This window comes from Filicampus tigris, chromosome 10, assembly GCF_054856515.1.
Source record: "Filicampus tigris isolate MCC_2025a chromosome 10, RoL_Ftig_1.0, whole genome shotgun sequence".
NCBI lineage: Eukaryota > Metazoa > Chordata > Actinopteri > Syngnathiformes > Syngnathidae > Filicampus > Filicampus tigris.
The window spans coordinates 18,283,275-18,299,460 of record NC_141226.1 but is presented as its reverse complement, the minus strand read 5'-3'; the positions used below and the strand labels follow the sequence as shown (position 1 = coordinate 18,299,460).

At 41.1% G+C, this 16,186-nt stretch overlaps 2 protein-coding genes across 4 annotated transcripts in view; both read left to right on the top strand.

Moving 5' to 3' along the window:
• Positions 1 to 118: 118 nt before the first annotated feature.
• mapre2 (microtubule-associated protein, RP/EB family, member 2) lies at positions 119 to 12,075 on the top strand. Of its 2 annotated transcripts, none has more exons than XM_086042063.1 (7): positions 119 to 232; positions 5,983 to 6,110; positions 7,361 to 7,506; positions 7,593 to 7,809; positions 8,515 to 8,657; positions 9,833 to 9,991; positions 10,814 to 12,075. In XM_086042063.1, the coding sequence occupies exons 2-7, from the start codon at positions 5,990 to 5,992 to the stop codon at positions 10,916 to 10,918; spliced, it is 891 nt and encodes a 296-aa protein (XP_085898189.1). In that variant the 5' UTR covers positions 119 to 232; positions 5,983 to 5,989; the 3' UTR covers positions 10,919 to 12,075. The 2 variants fall into 2 exon arrangements, with proteins under 2 accessions (XP_085898189.1, XP_085898188.1); XM_086042062.1 differs by lacking the exon at positions 119 to 232 and adding an exon at positions 3,282 to 3,610.
• A 731-nt stretch (positions 12,076 to 12,806) lies between these two features.
• spidr (scaffold protein involved in DNA repair) overlaps positions 12,807 to 16,186 on the top strand; it is a 40,828-nt gene continuing 37,448 nt past the window's right edge. Inside the window, exons 1-5 of one of the 2 annotated variants that reach the window (XM_086042058.1) lie at positions 12,807 to 13,134; positions 13,307 to 13,471; positions 13,545 to 13,608; positions 15,366 to 15,539; positions 15,618 to 15,748. In XM_086042058.1, the coding sequence (XP_085898184.1) occupies positions 13,120 to 13,134; positions 13,307 to 13,471; positions 13,545 to 13,608; positions 15,366 to 15,539; positions 15,618 to 15,748 (549 nt within the window). In that variant the 5' untranslated portion in view covers positions 12,807 to 13,119. The remainder of the gene's footprint in view (positions 13,135 to 13,306; positions 13,472 to 13,544; positions 13,609 to 15,365; positions 15,540 to 15,617; positions 15,749 to 16,186) is intronic. The other variant, XM_086042057.1, reaches the window with a different exon arrangement.

Below are 16,186 nucleotides of genomic sequence, written 5' to 3'. Positions count from 1 at the left end.
GCCCGTTGTTACAAACTATCAACGCATCCGTACGCGATTGGTCGGTCTAATGACAGATGTTTTACAAGCGGCCAAATGGGGCCGTCCTCGCTGACAGACTATCCAATCAGGCGCCGTTACTCCACTCAGCGATGGCAGCGAATGGGCGTTAGAGGGGTGGGGTGACTCAGCCGGAAAAGAGCTTCTTTTTTTTACCTCTACACCTCGTAAACTGCGACTCCTGAGTTAACGGGTGAGTCAAATCTGTTTCGTTAACTTTCTTGGAATTCGAGCAACATGGTGAGAAAATTCAAAGATTGCTGCGTTTTCCATGTGCGTAGCAGCTGCAGCGATGGTAGTGGCGGTATCGACCGACATATGTGGGATGTCACAGTCTGTTAAAAGTGTTACAAGGAGCCAAAGAACATATCATTATGATTAACCTAGCTACCTGTTAGCCTATTAGAACGTAGCGTTGTGTGTTACTCAGAGAACCGTTCTTTATCGCTTTGACTGGTCGTAGTAGCTGCTTTCACGTGAAGTTAGCTAGCTTCTTCGCTACGGCTACATCTGCTTTAAAAACTACAGGAACTCCACTATCGCATTTCCCTCCAGTGGGATAAGGGCCAGTCTATTTGTGAGCAGCGGAGGGGGTGCTGGCGACTGATAAGACGGGTGTCAATTTACGCTTGTCAAGTATCCGTTTCTATTTTGGGGGTTTAAGTTGAACTCTTACTATGATTAAACGCTGCTTGCTCCACTGAATGGTAGAATCGTTACTAACCTATTAACTAGCCCAATATATTATTGGTAATAATAATACCCCCTATGGTTGGACCTTATTTGGTTATGTCCGAAATTAGCTTCCCTTGTGCACGTACGCCCACTGTCACTTGAATTAACAGGAATGATAAATGAAACGTGCTTTTCAAGTTAAATCCCTTCACGTTTCATGTACAGTAGGTGGCGGTATGCACAACGAGATGAAAAACATTATCACAAATGATCATTATTTAGTTAGTATTTATTTGACAAGTGCTATCCAGACAAGGCAATTGAGAACAGATTCTCATTTGCAATACCAACCTGGCTACAGACAATTGTAAAATCACCTCGGCGAGCAAAGAAAGCCAAACAAACAAAATTGAACCAGCAAACTGGTTCTGTGAACAATCTTAGGCAGCTGGCTAAATTAAAGCCTCTCCCTTCTCAACAGCACTTAGAAACAGTAATCCATGTCTTCGTTACATCTCGGTTGGATTACTGCAATGCACTTTATTTTGGAGTCAGCCAGTCCTCCCTCAAGTGTCTCCAGTTGGTTCAAAATGCTGCTGCTTGCCTCCTACTGGAGCTCGTAGGAGGGAGCACATAACTCCTTCCGGCCTCCCTTCACTGGCTCCCTTTACGTTTTTTTTCTTTTTTTCTGTCCTTCAATGTTTAAAAGGTCTCGCTCTCTCTACCTTATTTCTCTGAGCTGATTTCTCGTACCTGCCCGGTGCCTCAGGTCAACGTTACAGACGTTATCAAGTTAGTTACCGAGGACTAAAAGTGGAACCTCAGAGGGGTTTTTTTCTGTTGCCGGTCCTTCCCTTTGGAATAACCTTCCATTAAAAACTATGCAAGCCCCCTCTCTGTCTAGCTTTAAAACTCATCTTAAAAAAATGTTTTGTTTGGCTTTCGACTCAGCATTGTTTTTATGTTATTAATTTATTTGAACTGTCTTTGTTTCTATATGTCAGATTAGTACCTTATCTACAGCACTTTGTATGCACCTAACTTTGAGTTGAGTTGAGTCCCCATAGGATATTTAACCTCGACGTCACACATTCTTCTGGGTAGGTAGTAGCAGGCTATCTGATTCTTTTTACATTTTTTAAAATTATTATTCAGAAAGGCTATGTGGTTTGTCAAGAACAGATCCTGTTTTGAGAAACTTGACATGTGTAGTGTAAATTATACTATGCAGTGTGAAGACCATAAAGCTTCTTAAACTGGCGCTGAACTTCAATTGGGGACAGAAAAACTCCAGGATTTTGCCAATGCTGCTCCAAAAGTACATTCGAGCCGTAGATTAAGTCATCCGATACAGTAAATGGAATAGCCAGTTGAAGGTGCTTACTTATCAACTTGTCCAATGCTAAACAAACACAAGTGGTTTTCAAATGACTGCATTGGGAATCTCCGGTAGCCAAACAAACAGACAGACGGGGGTCACACTGCAGAGATGGTTTTATGGCACATGTAGTCGTTCCCTATTCTTATCTCTACTCAAAATGCTTCTCACCGGTTCACACAGACACTCAGTCACAGGCCATAAGTTACCTACATTTTTGCCAGTTTTGTGAAGTCTTTAAAATGTCATAGCTTTCTTAATTCTTACCATATTGACAAAATGTAAACAAAATTTTGTTCCTTTGTTCCAACTATTTCCAATTACACCAGGGGCGGAGCCAGAACGTGGCTAATGGGTGAGCCTGGAAAAATCAGGGTGAGCCTGAATATTTCTCTCACTGAGCACAATTCTGTCCTGACACATCGTATATTCAAATAAAATGACAAACTGAATATGAAGTTCAGATCTTCCTTAGACAACGACAATTATGCCATTATAAATATTCAATAAAATAAAAACACAACAAAGTGCAAATTAAAAAATATTTATTTTTATTTTTTTTCATGAATCTCACTGGGTGGGCAGTCTGTCAATCTGGATGGGCCTGTGCACACCCAGACCCACCCATAGCACCGCCCCTGAGTGACTCTGGTCTTGCAGATTTATTTATTTTAAATTTTGTTATCACGTCCCTTGACATAGCCCAGTCAAAAATGTTTATTGACAGTTACACGCTTCCGTAACTGACCGACCGAAATGAAGCATTTTATCCCCCCAAATTGCAGCCTTTGTGATCTGAAAATTGCATTCTACTACATTGCGATGTCGATTTGAATTTGATTAATTGTTCATCCCCGGTTACCATGCTTTTTTTTTTTTTTTTTTAAACACAAAGTATCTGTTCTTCTACTTAAGTACAGAATGTTGAGTAAGTTGGGATACAACTTTAAATGTAATTTATACATTTATAATGTATAACTATAAATAATATGTAATTTATTTTTGTATAATTTCATCAGCATTTTTTTCTGGGCGTTGCAATGACAGTTTTTGTTGAATCACCACTGAATGATTGGCCATTGTTGCTGCTGTCAAAAGCGTCCAGTGCTGCTAATTGGTGCTTTTGATGCACTCAGCAGATCAATGCTTTTGGGTGGGAGTGACGCAAGCTACCCACTGAGCGGCGTCGTCGTCACATGACCCAGTCTGCCAGCTACGTCATTTTGGCAGCTTGGCAAAAGAATAAACCGAGCGCAGAAAAAAAGAGAAGAATCGCTTCCCTGCTTCTCGCTCTCCTCCGCGGCTTCTCCTTGTCGGCCCACCCCCGGCGTTAGCGTGTCTTTTTTCCCCGGCCGAGAGTGTGCGAACAGGGCGTCTGTTCAACGCTTACGAGACGCAAATGCCCGGTCCCACCCAAGCCCTTTCCCCGAATGGAGAGAATAACAACGACATCGGCCCGGATGGCACCAACGTTATTCCCTACAGGAAGAATACAGTGCGAGGGGAGCGCGCCTACAGGTAGAATCCAATTCATTCCGAGTTTGAAATGCGTTGTAAGGGGGAAAACCCGGGCTGTTGTGGCCTAGCTGCAGCTCCTTCTCCTGCTCGTCGTCTGCGGCTGTCATTTTGGCCCTGTTGGCTATAGCAACCGCGATTACCCTGCTACCGTAATCCTTGTAAAACTGCTTTTTCGTCACTCACCGTCGTCATGGGTGACGTTTAGCTTCTAATGACCCAAGGCCAAGCACGCACTTGTTAAGAAAAAAAAAAAAAGAAGAAGAAAATAATGAGTTGTGTTCTCGTTTGTACATATAACGTTTCCCCCCCTCCCGCGTGCATCCACCGGCAGACGTCAGGCCGAGCGGTGCGCTCATGTTGGCTAACAAAGCATGCTAACGCCGCGCGCTTCTATCCGCTTTGTCGACAGGCTAAACCTGCGTGAAAACGGACATTATGGCAAGCATGACAACTCATTACCTGTGATTGTGTGTGTCTGTTAGAGCTGGGCAATATGGAGGAAAAAAAGAAAGAGATCACATTTATATATTTCACTCGATCTCGATTATTGTCACGGTTTTTTTTGTATTTATTTAAAGCATCTGTACAGACAACTAAATAAATTAGCGCCTAGTTTATCATTTTATTAATATATGAAGTTCATTTTTAACACAAATATTCATTTAAAACAAATTTGAAGCTGAGAGAAGAGGGAAAATTAATCAGGGCTATTGCACAAACATTGGACAGAGCAATACAACAATTTGGAATCATCACTGCCAACCTTCTCAAGGCAGGGGTGAAGCTATGACAATACACTATTGAAGAACAGTTCAAACAGTGAATTGTGATACCTTCAAAAAGTCCATCATGGTTGAGCCCTAGTAATAACTAATTCCATTATCAGTGTATTATCTCACATTATTAATTCACAATGTTCCAACTGTTACTGTTGCACTTTTATGCATCATTCATTTCCTAAAAAGAAGGCAAATTAGAATTGATATTGCACTTTCCTAAAAAAGACTGATCATATAAATTTTTATGCATGGTTTTATAATTTTCACACTTAATTCCTTAATGTGCTCTGAATTGCCCTGAATTGAGTTTATTTCACACAGTTTGTAATCTCAAAATGTCATATTTCGGGACTGTTGTAAACTGAGGTTAACTTTGTACAGTACTGCTGCAAGCCATTTTACACGGATTCTGGCTATCTCTTGTCAAACTGATTCTGATTGTGATGAGCTGCCGCCAAAGTCAACGGAACGGGTGTGCTGTAAGCCTGACTCACCAGCAGCATCTCACTAAGTGGAGCATGTGACATGAGTGGACTTCTTAACCAGTTTGCCTTTGCCTTGTTGGGTTAGCCAGTCATCCATCCGAGCTGACTTTGGGCAAGACCTGAGGTACGCCGTGGACTGATCACCCCCCAATTGGGGGCACGTGTGACACTGGGGGGGGGGATAGTTGGAGCACCTGCAGGAAAACACACACAAGCATGGGGAGAACATGCAAACTCTGCACAGGGAGGCCTCAGCTGAGTTTCGAACTCTGAACCTCACAACTGTAAAGACGATTTACTAACCACTCGACCATTGTTAGATTTATTTAATCCAGTTAATCCTATGGAGAGTTTTTGTTTATCTTCCAGTGATAAAATGAGATTTAACAGTGATTTGTAAATTTATGCAGCCTGGTTTGTTTGGTTTCCAGTGTTGACTTACTGGTAAATGTTTAATAATCTATCTTGTTCAGTTTTCTGAATGACACGACCAGTGATTGATTTGTCTACATTACTTAAAGGTCCGATTAAGGGGAGCCATTTTGGATTACGGTACTGGCTTTGTTCCAGAAAAATTATTAATCCTCCCCGTAGACGATTGAGGACCAACTCGTTTTCTTGGCTTGGATGGGGCTGGTGTTTAGAGAGCAGGAATTAGCAGCAATGCTTTGACATAGGTGAATGGAGGAAAATCACATTTTGGGGGTGATTTTGGTGAGGAAGTAGCATTTTAACATGGCAAAAAGCTCCAAAGAGTTGACTTTGCATGATGCAGAACCTTTAATAATAAAGTATACCAACAAACTGAGGGACCGTATTAAACACAAGTAAAGAGAAAGAGAGAGAGAAAAGTGCTTCTTCAGCATTATTTTTTTAGGGGGTGGGTTAATAATACATCGGTGGGTGTTATTCAGGGCAGTTTACAGAATATATTGTATTATCCGTATTGTACTGAGCTTTCAGAACCTTTCTTACGTTGCAGTAAATTGAATTTGCTGTTCTATAGTTATCAAAATACTATGGCACATTTGCCATCACAGATATTAATAGGAAAACGCGTGCTTTTTCAAATTGTGGTTTTCAAATGTCATTGTTTTGTGCTTCACAGCTGGGGGATGGCGGTCAACGTGTATTCTACCTCAATAACCCAGGAGACTATGAGCAGGCATGACATCACGGCCTGGGTTAACGACATCCTCTGCCTGAATTACACCAAAGTGGAGCAGCTCTCCTCAGGTGAGGAACCTTTGCCATCTCCAGCCATCATGCGAGGGGCTGCCAAACAGTTAGCTAAAAGGCACCCGCGGTAACATGCGCACCTCTCCCCAGCCACTTTTTAAATAGACCTTCACTCTGGACTGCTTCGTGCATGTCTGCATGTGTGCGATCTGGTTCTATGTGTGGTCTTAAGCACACAGCATACATAGCATCGTAGTGTGTGTGTTAAATTACCCTTTAAGGCATTATAATGAGTAAATAAAAACAGGTGGCAGGCGGTCGTCCCCTGCTGTGACCAAGTAGTAATCCAATTCCAAGCCACTCTGCCAACACACATTAAGATGTCAGCTAATTCCTTCATCTTGATGACTTTGTGTGTGTCCTCTACTAGTTGCTTGTTTGTGAGATTTGTCTGCTTGTGTGGCAGTGTTCCAGTTTCTCTCACTTATAGCGAGTTGCTCTTTTATGGTGACTTGCCGCTAGTAAATCTTGAAGGAAACAAGCGCCTTCATGGCATTCTGTGCCACTCGGCTGTAGGCTCCTGAAGTAATTCCCTTAAAGCACGTAGCATTTTTTTCACAATTTTTGGGCCTTGCGACTCAAGTGTCATCAACTCGCGGGAGCACAGCTCAAGGTGTGAGGGGGGCAAAAAGCAAACGATCATAAAAACAATAAAAGCGTTGTCACTCGTGAAAGCAGCACTTCACTTGATTGCTGTCGTGATTCTTGGTGAGCAGCAAAAATTATGTTATTTGGGGTGCCAAATTAAGGGAGTCACGTTACGTAACGGTGGGGCAGAAATAGCCAGATCACAGAAGATTTGCTAGGTTGTTTTAATTTTACACCTGATTGGTGGCAGGCACTCCGGAGGCCCAACTGTTTGTATACAAGTCATTAAAAAAGTAGGGCTGAACGTTAATTGAAATCCGACAATACAATTTTCTAATCACAAAGGACAGCAAAAGCAAACAATGCTCATTTAAATTTCCCCAAATAATTAAAAAATCTAATCGCCACAGTAGCAGTATGCAAAACTCCATGAAAGGGATGTTGATCCTCCATTCTACATTACCTGGCATCCGAGCAGGCAAAACAAAAAGACAAAATAATCGTACAGAAACTCGCAATATTGAGTAAGAAAATTTCACTTTACATTATTTTCCCCAAATCATTTAGCCCTATTCAAAAGTACATTTTCCATGATGTGTTCCCTTTAAGCCTACAATATATCTTTTTTTTTTTCTTTCTTTCATTTCCGACGTTCTTAGGAGCAGCCTACTGCCAGTTCATGGATCTTCTCTTTCCGGGCTGCATCAGTCTTAAAAAGGTCAAGTTTCAAGCCAAACTGGAACACGAGTACATTCACAACTTCAAGCTGCTGCAAGCGTCTTTCAAAAGAATGAAAGTGGACAAGGTGGGTTTGTAGCATTCACACAGTAAACACTTCAATATTGTTGTCGCGCCCGATTCGACAACCTCCCGTTGCCGCTCTCGATTCAGATCATCCCAGTGGAGAAACTGGTCAAAGGCAGATTTCAGGACAATCTCGACTTCATCCAGTGGTTCAAGAAGTTCTTTGACGCCAACTACGACGGCAAAGAATACGACCCGCTGGATGCCAGACAGGGTCAGGATGCCATCCCCCCGCCAGACCCCGGCGAGCAAATCTTCAACCTGCCTAAAAAGTCCCACCACGCCGCCAGCTCCCCAACCGCAGGTAAACGTCACTCCAAATGCAATTTCGCAATCCCGCACTATTAGTGGTGTCACAATTTCGCAATCCCGCACTATTAGTGGTGTCGCAGTAAACTAAACATCCCGCTTCAATACGTACCTTGGTTTTAAGATCACGGTTTGATTCAAGTTGGAAAAATACAAAACCTAAATACGGTAGCTATAATGACACTGACAATGAAATATTCAATAATGAAAATTATTTGGTTTAAAACTGCGGGCAGCAAGATGGAGTCGTTTTTTGCACGTCTGACTCACAGGTCTGTGGTTTGGGATTTCAATCTCGCCTCCAACTGTCCTGTCCGGCGTGCGTCTTCTTTCTGTGTTTGCGTGAGTTTTCTCATTGTACTTTGCTAAAAACATGTATGATTTCTTGAATACTATTTGTCAATAGGGGTGAATGTGAGTGTGAATGCATGTTTGTCTATACGTGGCCCTCCTATTGCCCAAAGTCGGTCATCGAAAATGGATGGATAAAAGAACTGCAAGCTTGACGTAGTGCTGAAAGGCATACGGCTAGCTCTGATGTGGCTAACTGGAGGCTGAGCTTCACTGTGTTTGTTTACATACTAAACACGGGGCTAGTTTGTGAGGCAATTCCATTTCCCCAACCAACTGTTAAATACCAGAAAATATGCAAGCATTCACCCATTATGTCCTTAATCATTTTTTTAAACGCTGCATACAGGAGCATCAAGGTCAAGCGCCACAACCCCAAAGTCGGCAACACCAACATCCAGGCCCTCCTCCGCCAAAAAAATCCCCACGGCGTCAACTCCCGCCAAAGGAGAGAAGGAACTGGAGGTGCAGGTCACACAACTTACTGACCAGGTAAGCCTTACATAAAAGGTGTATATTGTTGGTGTAACACTGCTTGTCGAGGCTACTCCTTACTTTGGAATGCGTATCGCAGAAAAGCCAACGCAAATTGCAGGAGGATATCCTTTTGATGCATGTTGGGTTGACGTCTCGCAAGATATGTAGACTCCTCGTGCACGATCCAGTCTTGAAGTTTTGTGCAATTTTTTTACGAAAATCGGACTGAATTGGGTTAACTTTTGGCGGTTGCACTGTCCTAATATAAATATAATGCAGCTCAAAACACTGATGCCGCGCACCTCCAATCCATCCGTCTTGATGTCAGATAACATTGTCTCTTCAAAAACAATGAACATTAACAGTTTATCTGCAACTGGATGATGTCCTTAAACTGATGTTAATTAATCAATAGAAGACTTTAAAAAGACTAACGATTGAGTCTCTATCCATAGGCTAATCAATAAACTATTAGGCCTTTGAGCACAGCTCCTGAGCTCTAAAACATGTGCGGTTAAATCACGTTTAAGGGTACATCCCAGAATCAATTTACTACTGTGGTTAAGCAGTTGCAGCATGTGACTGCTAATCTGAAAGAGAGTCCACCCAACTTCTGACATATCGTGGAAAATCGACCCATTTAATTGCGCGTATAAAAATAGTTACGTCTCTGGAGTGGCTGCCCGCCCATCAAGTGTGAAATTACGCAACCGCTTGGTTACCATGACATCCGGGGGCGGCGTCTGAGCCTTGCAACTTGAGTTGGCCCAGAGCCCAGAATGTGCGGCGGGGAAAAAAGCCAGCACACATAAAGGCAATGAAAGCATTTTCACTTGTGGAGGCAGCACTTCATACACTGTGTGTATGTGGCGCATGAACACATCTTAAAAAAACAAGCACCTACTCGATGAGTGCATGCGACAAAATTCATAGTAGCTCCGATTACCTTTTGGTGAGTTTTTCTGAAAATATCTTAGGATTGCTTCCAGAGCAAAAAAGTGATTAATGAATGTGTTCATTGAGCTCTAGAGGCCCTTTAAAAGGCAATTTCCCATTATTAGATCTTTTATGACACTTGGAAACTTTTAAATTTTGGCATGCAGAATCCTTCTCTAAATGAATAACATTACTCATGATTTGTATGTGTGTGTGTGTGTGTGTGCGCGTGCGTGCGTGTGTGTTGTTGGTAGGTGAACACTTTAAAGGTGGCGCTGGAAGGCGTGGAGAAGGAGCGGGACTATTACTTCAGCAAGCTGCGAGAGGTGGAGCTCCTGTGTCAAGAACAGGGTGAAAGCAACGCTCCCTTCGTCGAGCGGCTAATGGAAGTCCTCTACGCTATGGACGATCAGGTCAGCAAAACAAATAAAGCAAACAGAAAACGCAGAAAGCAGTATAGAGATAGAAACAATCACCTCCAAAAGTATTGGAATGGCAAGGTCAATTCTTTTGTTTTTGTTGTGTACGAAATCCGATCAATAGATGAATATGAGACAAAAGTTGAGAATTCCAGCTTTTATTTCATGGTATTGACATTGAGATGTGTTGTAAACAACTCAGAACAGAGCACCTTTTGTTTGAATCCACTCACTATTATAGTGAGCAAAAGTATTGGAACAGACAATATTACATTAACTCAGGCATGTTCAAAGTCCGGCCTGGCGGACAAATCTGGCCCGTGTTCAAATTTCTACCAGAATGCAGCTTCTGGCATGAAATGAATAAAGAGTGCCTCCTCAGTAGCGTTGACCACAGTACAAAATATACATGTAAAAAAAAAAAAAAGTTTTATATCTTACCAGACCTTTGGTTGCCTTCCTTGGTGCTTTCTTAAATTCGCTCTGAGCACGCGGTGCCTCTCCGAATACACCACTCTCAGTCGTGTTAGGTGTCAGAGTGAATTGTCATAGCTTTTCACTGAAATACAAAATAACTATCTGTTACTACTTACTACCTACTTTTCTATATGACAGGTGTTGGCGCCATCTTGTGGCATGAAGGTCGTTTCAGAAAAAGTAAAATACAGTGAATAGGAGAGTTTTTTGGCAAATTACAGGATCGTTTTAACCTGTCAATTGGTGAATAGTTAGGGGAACACTTTACAAACAAATTAGCTTTCAACACGTTTTTTTTTTTTTTTTTTTTTTTTTTTTTTTTTTTTTTTTTTTTTTTAGGAGCGAGCCGAGGAGCTGGCTGAGGGAGACGGGCCCGACGTTGACCAAGAAGGTCATGAGGAAGCGCCGGATGAGCCGCAGGAAGAGGAGCAGGATGAATACTGACTGAAACGCACTCTTTCTTCTATTTAATATGTGAGAATTCTTCCGCTCCTGGTTTTTTGTTCTCTCAAAGACTGAGCAAATTGAAGCCACCTCCCGAGTAGAAGCACCATCACCTTTTTCTTTTTTTAACTTTTTTTTTTTTGGAAGAGGACTTCCATTAGCCGATATCCCTCCGCTCGCTGTTCAGTGTTTTTGTGACTTTTTGCTGTGGTCACAAAGTGGAGCTCAGACCATCACAAGGACTGTCAAATGTTTCAGTCGATCAAATGCTGAAGTTGTTGTTGTTAGCTTTCCAAATTTTGGGGGGTTCGTTTTGAGGGTCGTTTTGATGTCCACAATATAAGCCACAACATTGCAATAAGCAAAAAGCCCGGAAAGGGCTCACAGTAGCTCTTATTTACCCTTCCTCCTAGCACGTGTTTGTTGCACTGACATTTTGAGTGTATTGGACAATCTGTCCAGAGACCCTCGCTGTATTTATTCTCATTCTCGAGCATTAGACATAGTTGATTTTTACGTTATGGGTCCGCGTGAAGATGGACACTACAGACAACATGAATTGTGAATACAACACCACTGTATGGCAAAACTAGTACGTGTTTGAAGCAACTTCACACCACACCACAATGGTTTTATTGATAATATGCCATAAACATCAGGAAGGAAGAGGCTTTCTTTTTGGGCATAAAAACCTCAGCTTGTGATGATTCTTAGCGGTTAGTTTCTGGTGTTAACGGTCAGTCCACTGAGTGTTTTGTTGTCACGCTATATATTCCAGTAAGTACATTGTATACCCTTTCTTAATATTGCATTATTACTAATAGACAGCTGAGCAGTGCACCATAACGCTTTAGTCATATATTATTGTGTAAATGAAAAGGAATGTAAAACATGTTTGCTGTCAATAAGAAATGGATGGTAAATGTACATTTTTTTTCTTCCATGTCCGACTCATGATGCATTCCCTGGAGAAAAAAAAAAGTTTTTTTTTTGTTTTTTTTTTGCATGTTAGCATTTTATTTGTGAATAACTTGACCTTTTTACATATTTAATAAGAAAAGCAAGTATGTTAAGTGAGCTTCTTTTGTATGTTTAATCTGCTATTTGAAAGTTGTTGAAATTCGGATGAATTTGCTGTAATAAAATGTTGGAGTCCATGTTGTCATGCTGTACATACTTGACAAAATAACCTTCACAGTAGTGAGAAATAACTTACTGGACCTTATGTGGAACGTCACGTGACTAAACTGGAAAACAGGTTAGTTAAAAAACTTCCTTTTGTGTTACAGCTACTTAACTACAGCAGTGCACGGGCTGCTGACGTCATAGTTTGAACGCAAACTAAAATGTTGTTTTCCTTATTGCTTCGGACAAAAGTTAAATACATATACATAATTTATTTTTACGTAAATTATATGATGTAAACACAAACCGAGTCTTGACATCAGATATGGGTATCTTTGGTAGAGCTTGACATTTTGTGTAAAACAAAAGACATTGAGGCGATAATTTATTTTAATATTTCTTGTACTTTTTTCCGTCTCCTGCCACTGAAAGGAAGTGCTTTGTCTTGTTTTGCCGAATGTGGAAGCTGGTGTGACCTGTTTCCTACCTTGTTAAAATCATTGGTTATAATTGTGAGAAATCATTAACATTGTCATTATATTTACATGGATAACTATCGTAAATAATAACCCACAAAGGTAATTTGAGCATTTTTTTTTATTACAGAAGTCAAGTGTGTATCAAAGTGGTAGCCCCTTGCATCAATAACTAAGAAGTTGCTCCCGGTTACAAAGAGGTATGAAATTAACACCTACTTCATTTGATTGAAAGCGTCAAGTTGGAATCGGGGCACGCTGTTCATTACATCAAACGCATCACAGTTGTAGTCTTTTCATAAAGATAAACGAGGTGGCTCAGTATGAAGAAACTACAAGCGACAACCATTACAATGTGCCATATTGGCTCCACTGTAAAAGTACGAAAGTAATTTCCATAGCGTCGGGGCACGCTGGTGATTTAATCAAACGCAACACAACTGTAGCCGTGAATCTACGGTAGTATCATTTTCTATCATTCAGATTGGCTCCCAAACAATGCGGAATTGCAGGTTAATTTAACATTCGTGGTTAGCATTATGCGGTGTCAGAATCCGTACAAAGTAGCCTCCGGCTCGGGCGTAACTTCATTTACAAAACATGACTTCGAGAAAGGTAAGAAACTAGCTTGCTGCTAATGAGCTAATAGTACTCAACGCTTACTCGGCAGGTTTGTTAGCCATTTCTACTTTGTTCTGACCTCTAACATATGATTTTACAGGCTCAGAATTTTACTTAATGAAGACAAGTGCTCATAGTTTGCCCTTTTTTGTGTGTGTTTGTGTAGCGTAAAAAGTGGTCCAAGGATTTAAACTGTGTCTTTTTCCCGGATAATATTGAATGCGGTGTGAATGGAGTGAGAAAACCACAACCATCAGCACTTTCGTCATCCTTCTCAACCAAGAGCTGGGAGGAATGTGGAGAGGGCTTTTTGGGCTCTCCGCTCTTAAAGGTAGTAAAAATTATTATTATTTTTAGTTACCCCATTATTTAGTTTAGGGATGACATTTGGTTCTTTCTTGCAGGATGTGAACACTTCAGGAAGAAAACTGTCTGTTGTAAGAAAGTTGGTGCATTCGCCTATTTCAGGTACATTGTGATGGAAAAAAGTTTTAGATAGGTATTGATTCAACAATGTGTTAATGACAGACAAGTAAAAAAACAACAACAACAGTAAGTTGGGCTGCCACAAACGATTATTTTGCTAGTCGACTAATCACTAACACTAGTCTTGATAAGCCGGCTAATCAGATAATATATAAATCGCAGCAAATTGTAGCAATAAACTGCTGCTCTCATAAAAACCATCAATCGCTTACAGCTTGAATTATTTATGTACAAGCTAATCGTAAAGACAATTAAGATCATAGTACATTCAACTTGTATTAAACTTTGCAACTTAAGCCATCATTCCTGACATGTTTATAAAGGGAGCAACTTAAATTGATGGCGATACTCTGGCCTTAAAATGTTTAGCTGTATTTCTTTAGTTGTTTTAAAATGAAACCAAAACTATACATTATGCAGAGTTGCATTAATACAATGAAATGATCTGTAAATATAAAAATAAATACTTGGTTACATATTTACATATTTCACTCTTCTTGGGCACCAAGCCTTTTTTTAACATAGAAGGTAGTGAAATCAGAGGGCTAAATTGGGAAAATGCATTGTGCTAAAGAAAACTAAAATAAACACTTGTATTGGTTTCTAATTCAGTCTTACTTTAACATTTATCCAAAAGGTTTTGTTTTTCTTCACTAATATGCATAATTTAAAAGTAGTAAATTGATCTACACAATCAAAATGTGGTATGCATGTAGTTCACTGACTAATGGCGGCTTAATCCATAGTAGATGCTACGATATGATAACATTCAAAATAGGACATTGCGTTACAACATTACATCAAACACACACCGTAACTTGTATATGCTAACCGCAGCTAGTTTCTAGACATGACTGTGCCTATGTCAGAAATGAAATCAGACATAATACACAACTTGCTTCCTTTTTTTTAAATGATGGGACATCCCCATCGTGCTGCCATGAAAGGCAGGTTTGCATTGTATTGAGTATTACTTGGTGAAATGCGCCATTACTTTCGGACTCTGTTGCCAACACGAATTAGATTTTACACTGCTTTACCCACAATGCTTCTGTTTGCATCACAAATGACCCGGATTACCAGTACAGTACTGCGCATGTGCGTTGCAGACAGGAAAACAGCCAGCGGGAGAAGCGAAAGAAGAGGCATCTTCGAGAGAAAAACAATGTGCCAAATAAATAAATATATAAATAAACGATGCGTCGACTATTAAAATTAATTGTCGTCGATTTTGATCATCGATGTCGTCGTGATTAGTCGACTAATCTTGGCAGCCTTAACAGTAAGCAGAGGTGGGCATTTTACAAAAGTTTGCCGGTCCGTCATCGTTCAGCAGCTTGGGTACCAGTCCATCATCCGTCAATCCGTCTGTTTTTCAAGCCGAACCAAACTGTAATCATCAGTCGGTCAGTCCGTCATGTTATTTTAACCACACGTCCGTCAGTAAACAAGGTTTACCAGCCCGTCAACCGTCAATCTGGGGAAAAAAAAGGTCCAACAGATGACAAATCCATCTGTCCATCCATTATCTGAACCGATTTGTTTGAAATGGTAAATGGAGTGCACTATGTACATCATAATGTGTTGGCTTGCTGCTCAAAACAGCTTTCCCAGCTGACTTAGGGCAGGAGGCGGCCTACACCGTGAATTGGTTTTCAGCCACACAACCTAACGTGCATGCTTTTGGAAGAATGGGGAGAATATGTAAACTTGTAAATTATCCCCCTCACCCGCCACAGAGAACCTCAATGAGGACCAGGTGGACATTGCGTGGAGCTCCTCCAGCGACAGCGGACAGTCGGACAATGATGAAACCCAACGACAACGACATCACCAGCCTCGGATCACAAAGCGACGCCCGGCCCACTCCCAGTCGTGCCCAAAAGCACTTCACACTCTTAGCACAGATGAAGGTACTTTGGGAAAAAGTCTCTCAGCACCAGTTTAAAAAAAAAAAAAAAAAAGTTTTAAATCACAAATATCTTCCATAGATGACTTGGCCATCATAGAAACAGACGGGTCAGAGCAGGACGTGGAAAAAGACGAGTGCCAGCCAATCTCTGACTGCGAGTCACCGTCCTGCGATAAAGAAACCGAAGACCTCCCAGCTGCGCCTACGGATGTGAGTAAAACATTTGCATGTCAAACTAAAGAAAAAGATGGAAGACGTGACAGTGAACTCTGGGCTTCCCTGCTGAAGCTGCTGCCTCCGCGACCCAACCTCGGATAAGCGGTAGATAATGGATGGATGTACAAAAAAATACAGAAAAATCCCAAAAGACTCATGTTGAATTTATTCTGTTGAACTCAATTTCTGCCATTTCTAATGTAATGGGCTGCTTTACTACTTATGATATCCCATTTTTGCAGCTGGGATAGGGTCCAGCACACCTGCGACCCTTGTGAGAATAAGCGTTTAGGATAATTGATTGATGGATGGGTGGATGGATAGTTGAGTCTGAATATCTACTTTGTTTCCCTTCTGACAGCAACCCATTTATGCAGATAACTAGTTAGATCGGAATGCTGGCAGCAGCACATTTATATTTCCTAGTCCTTC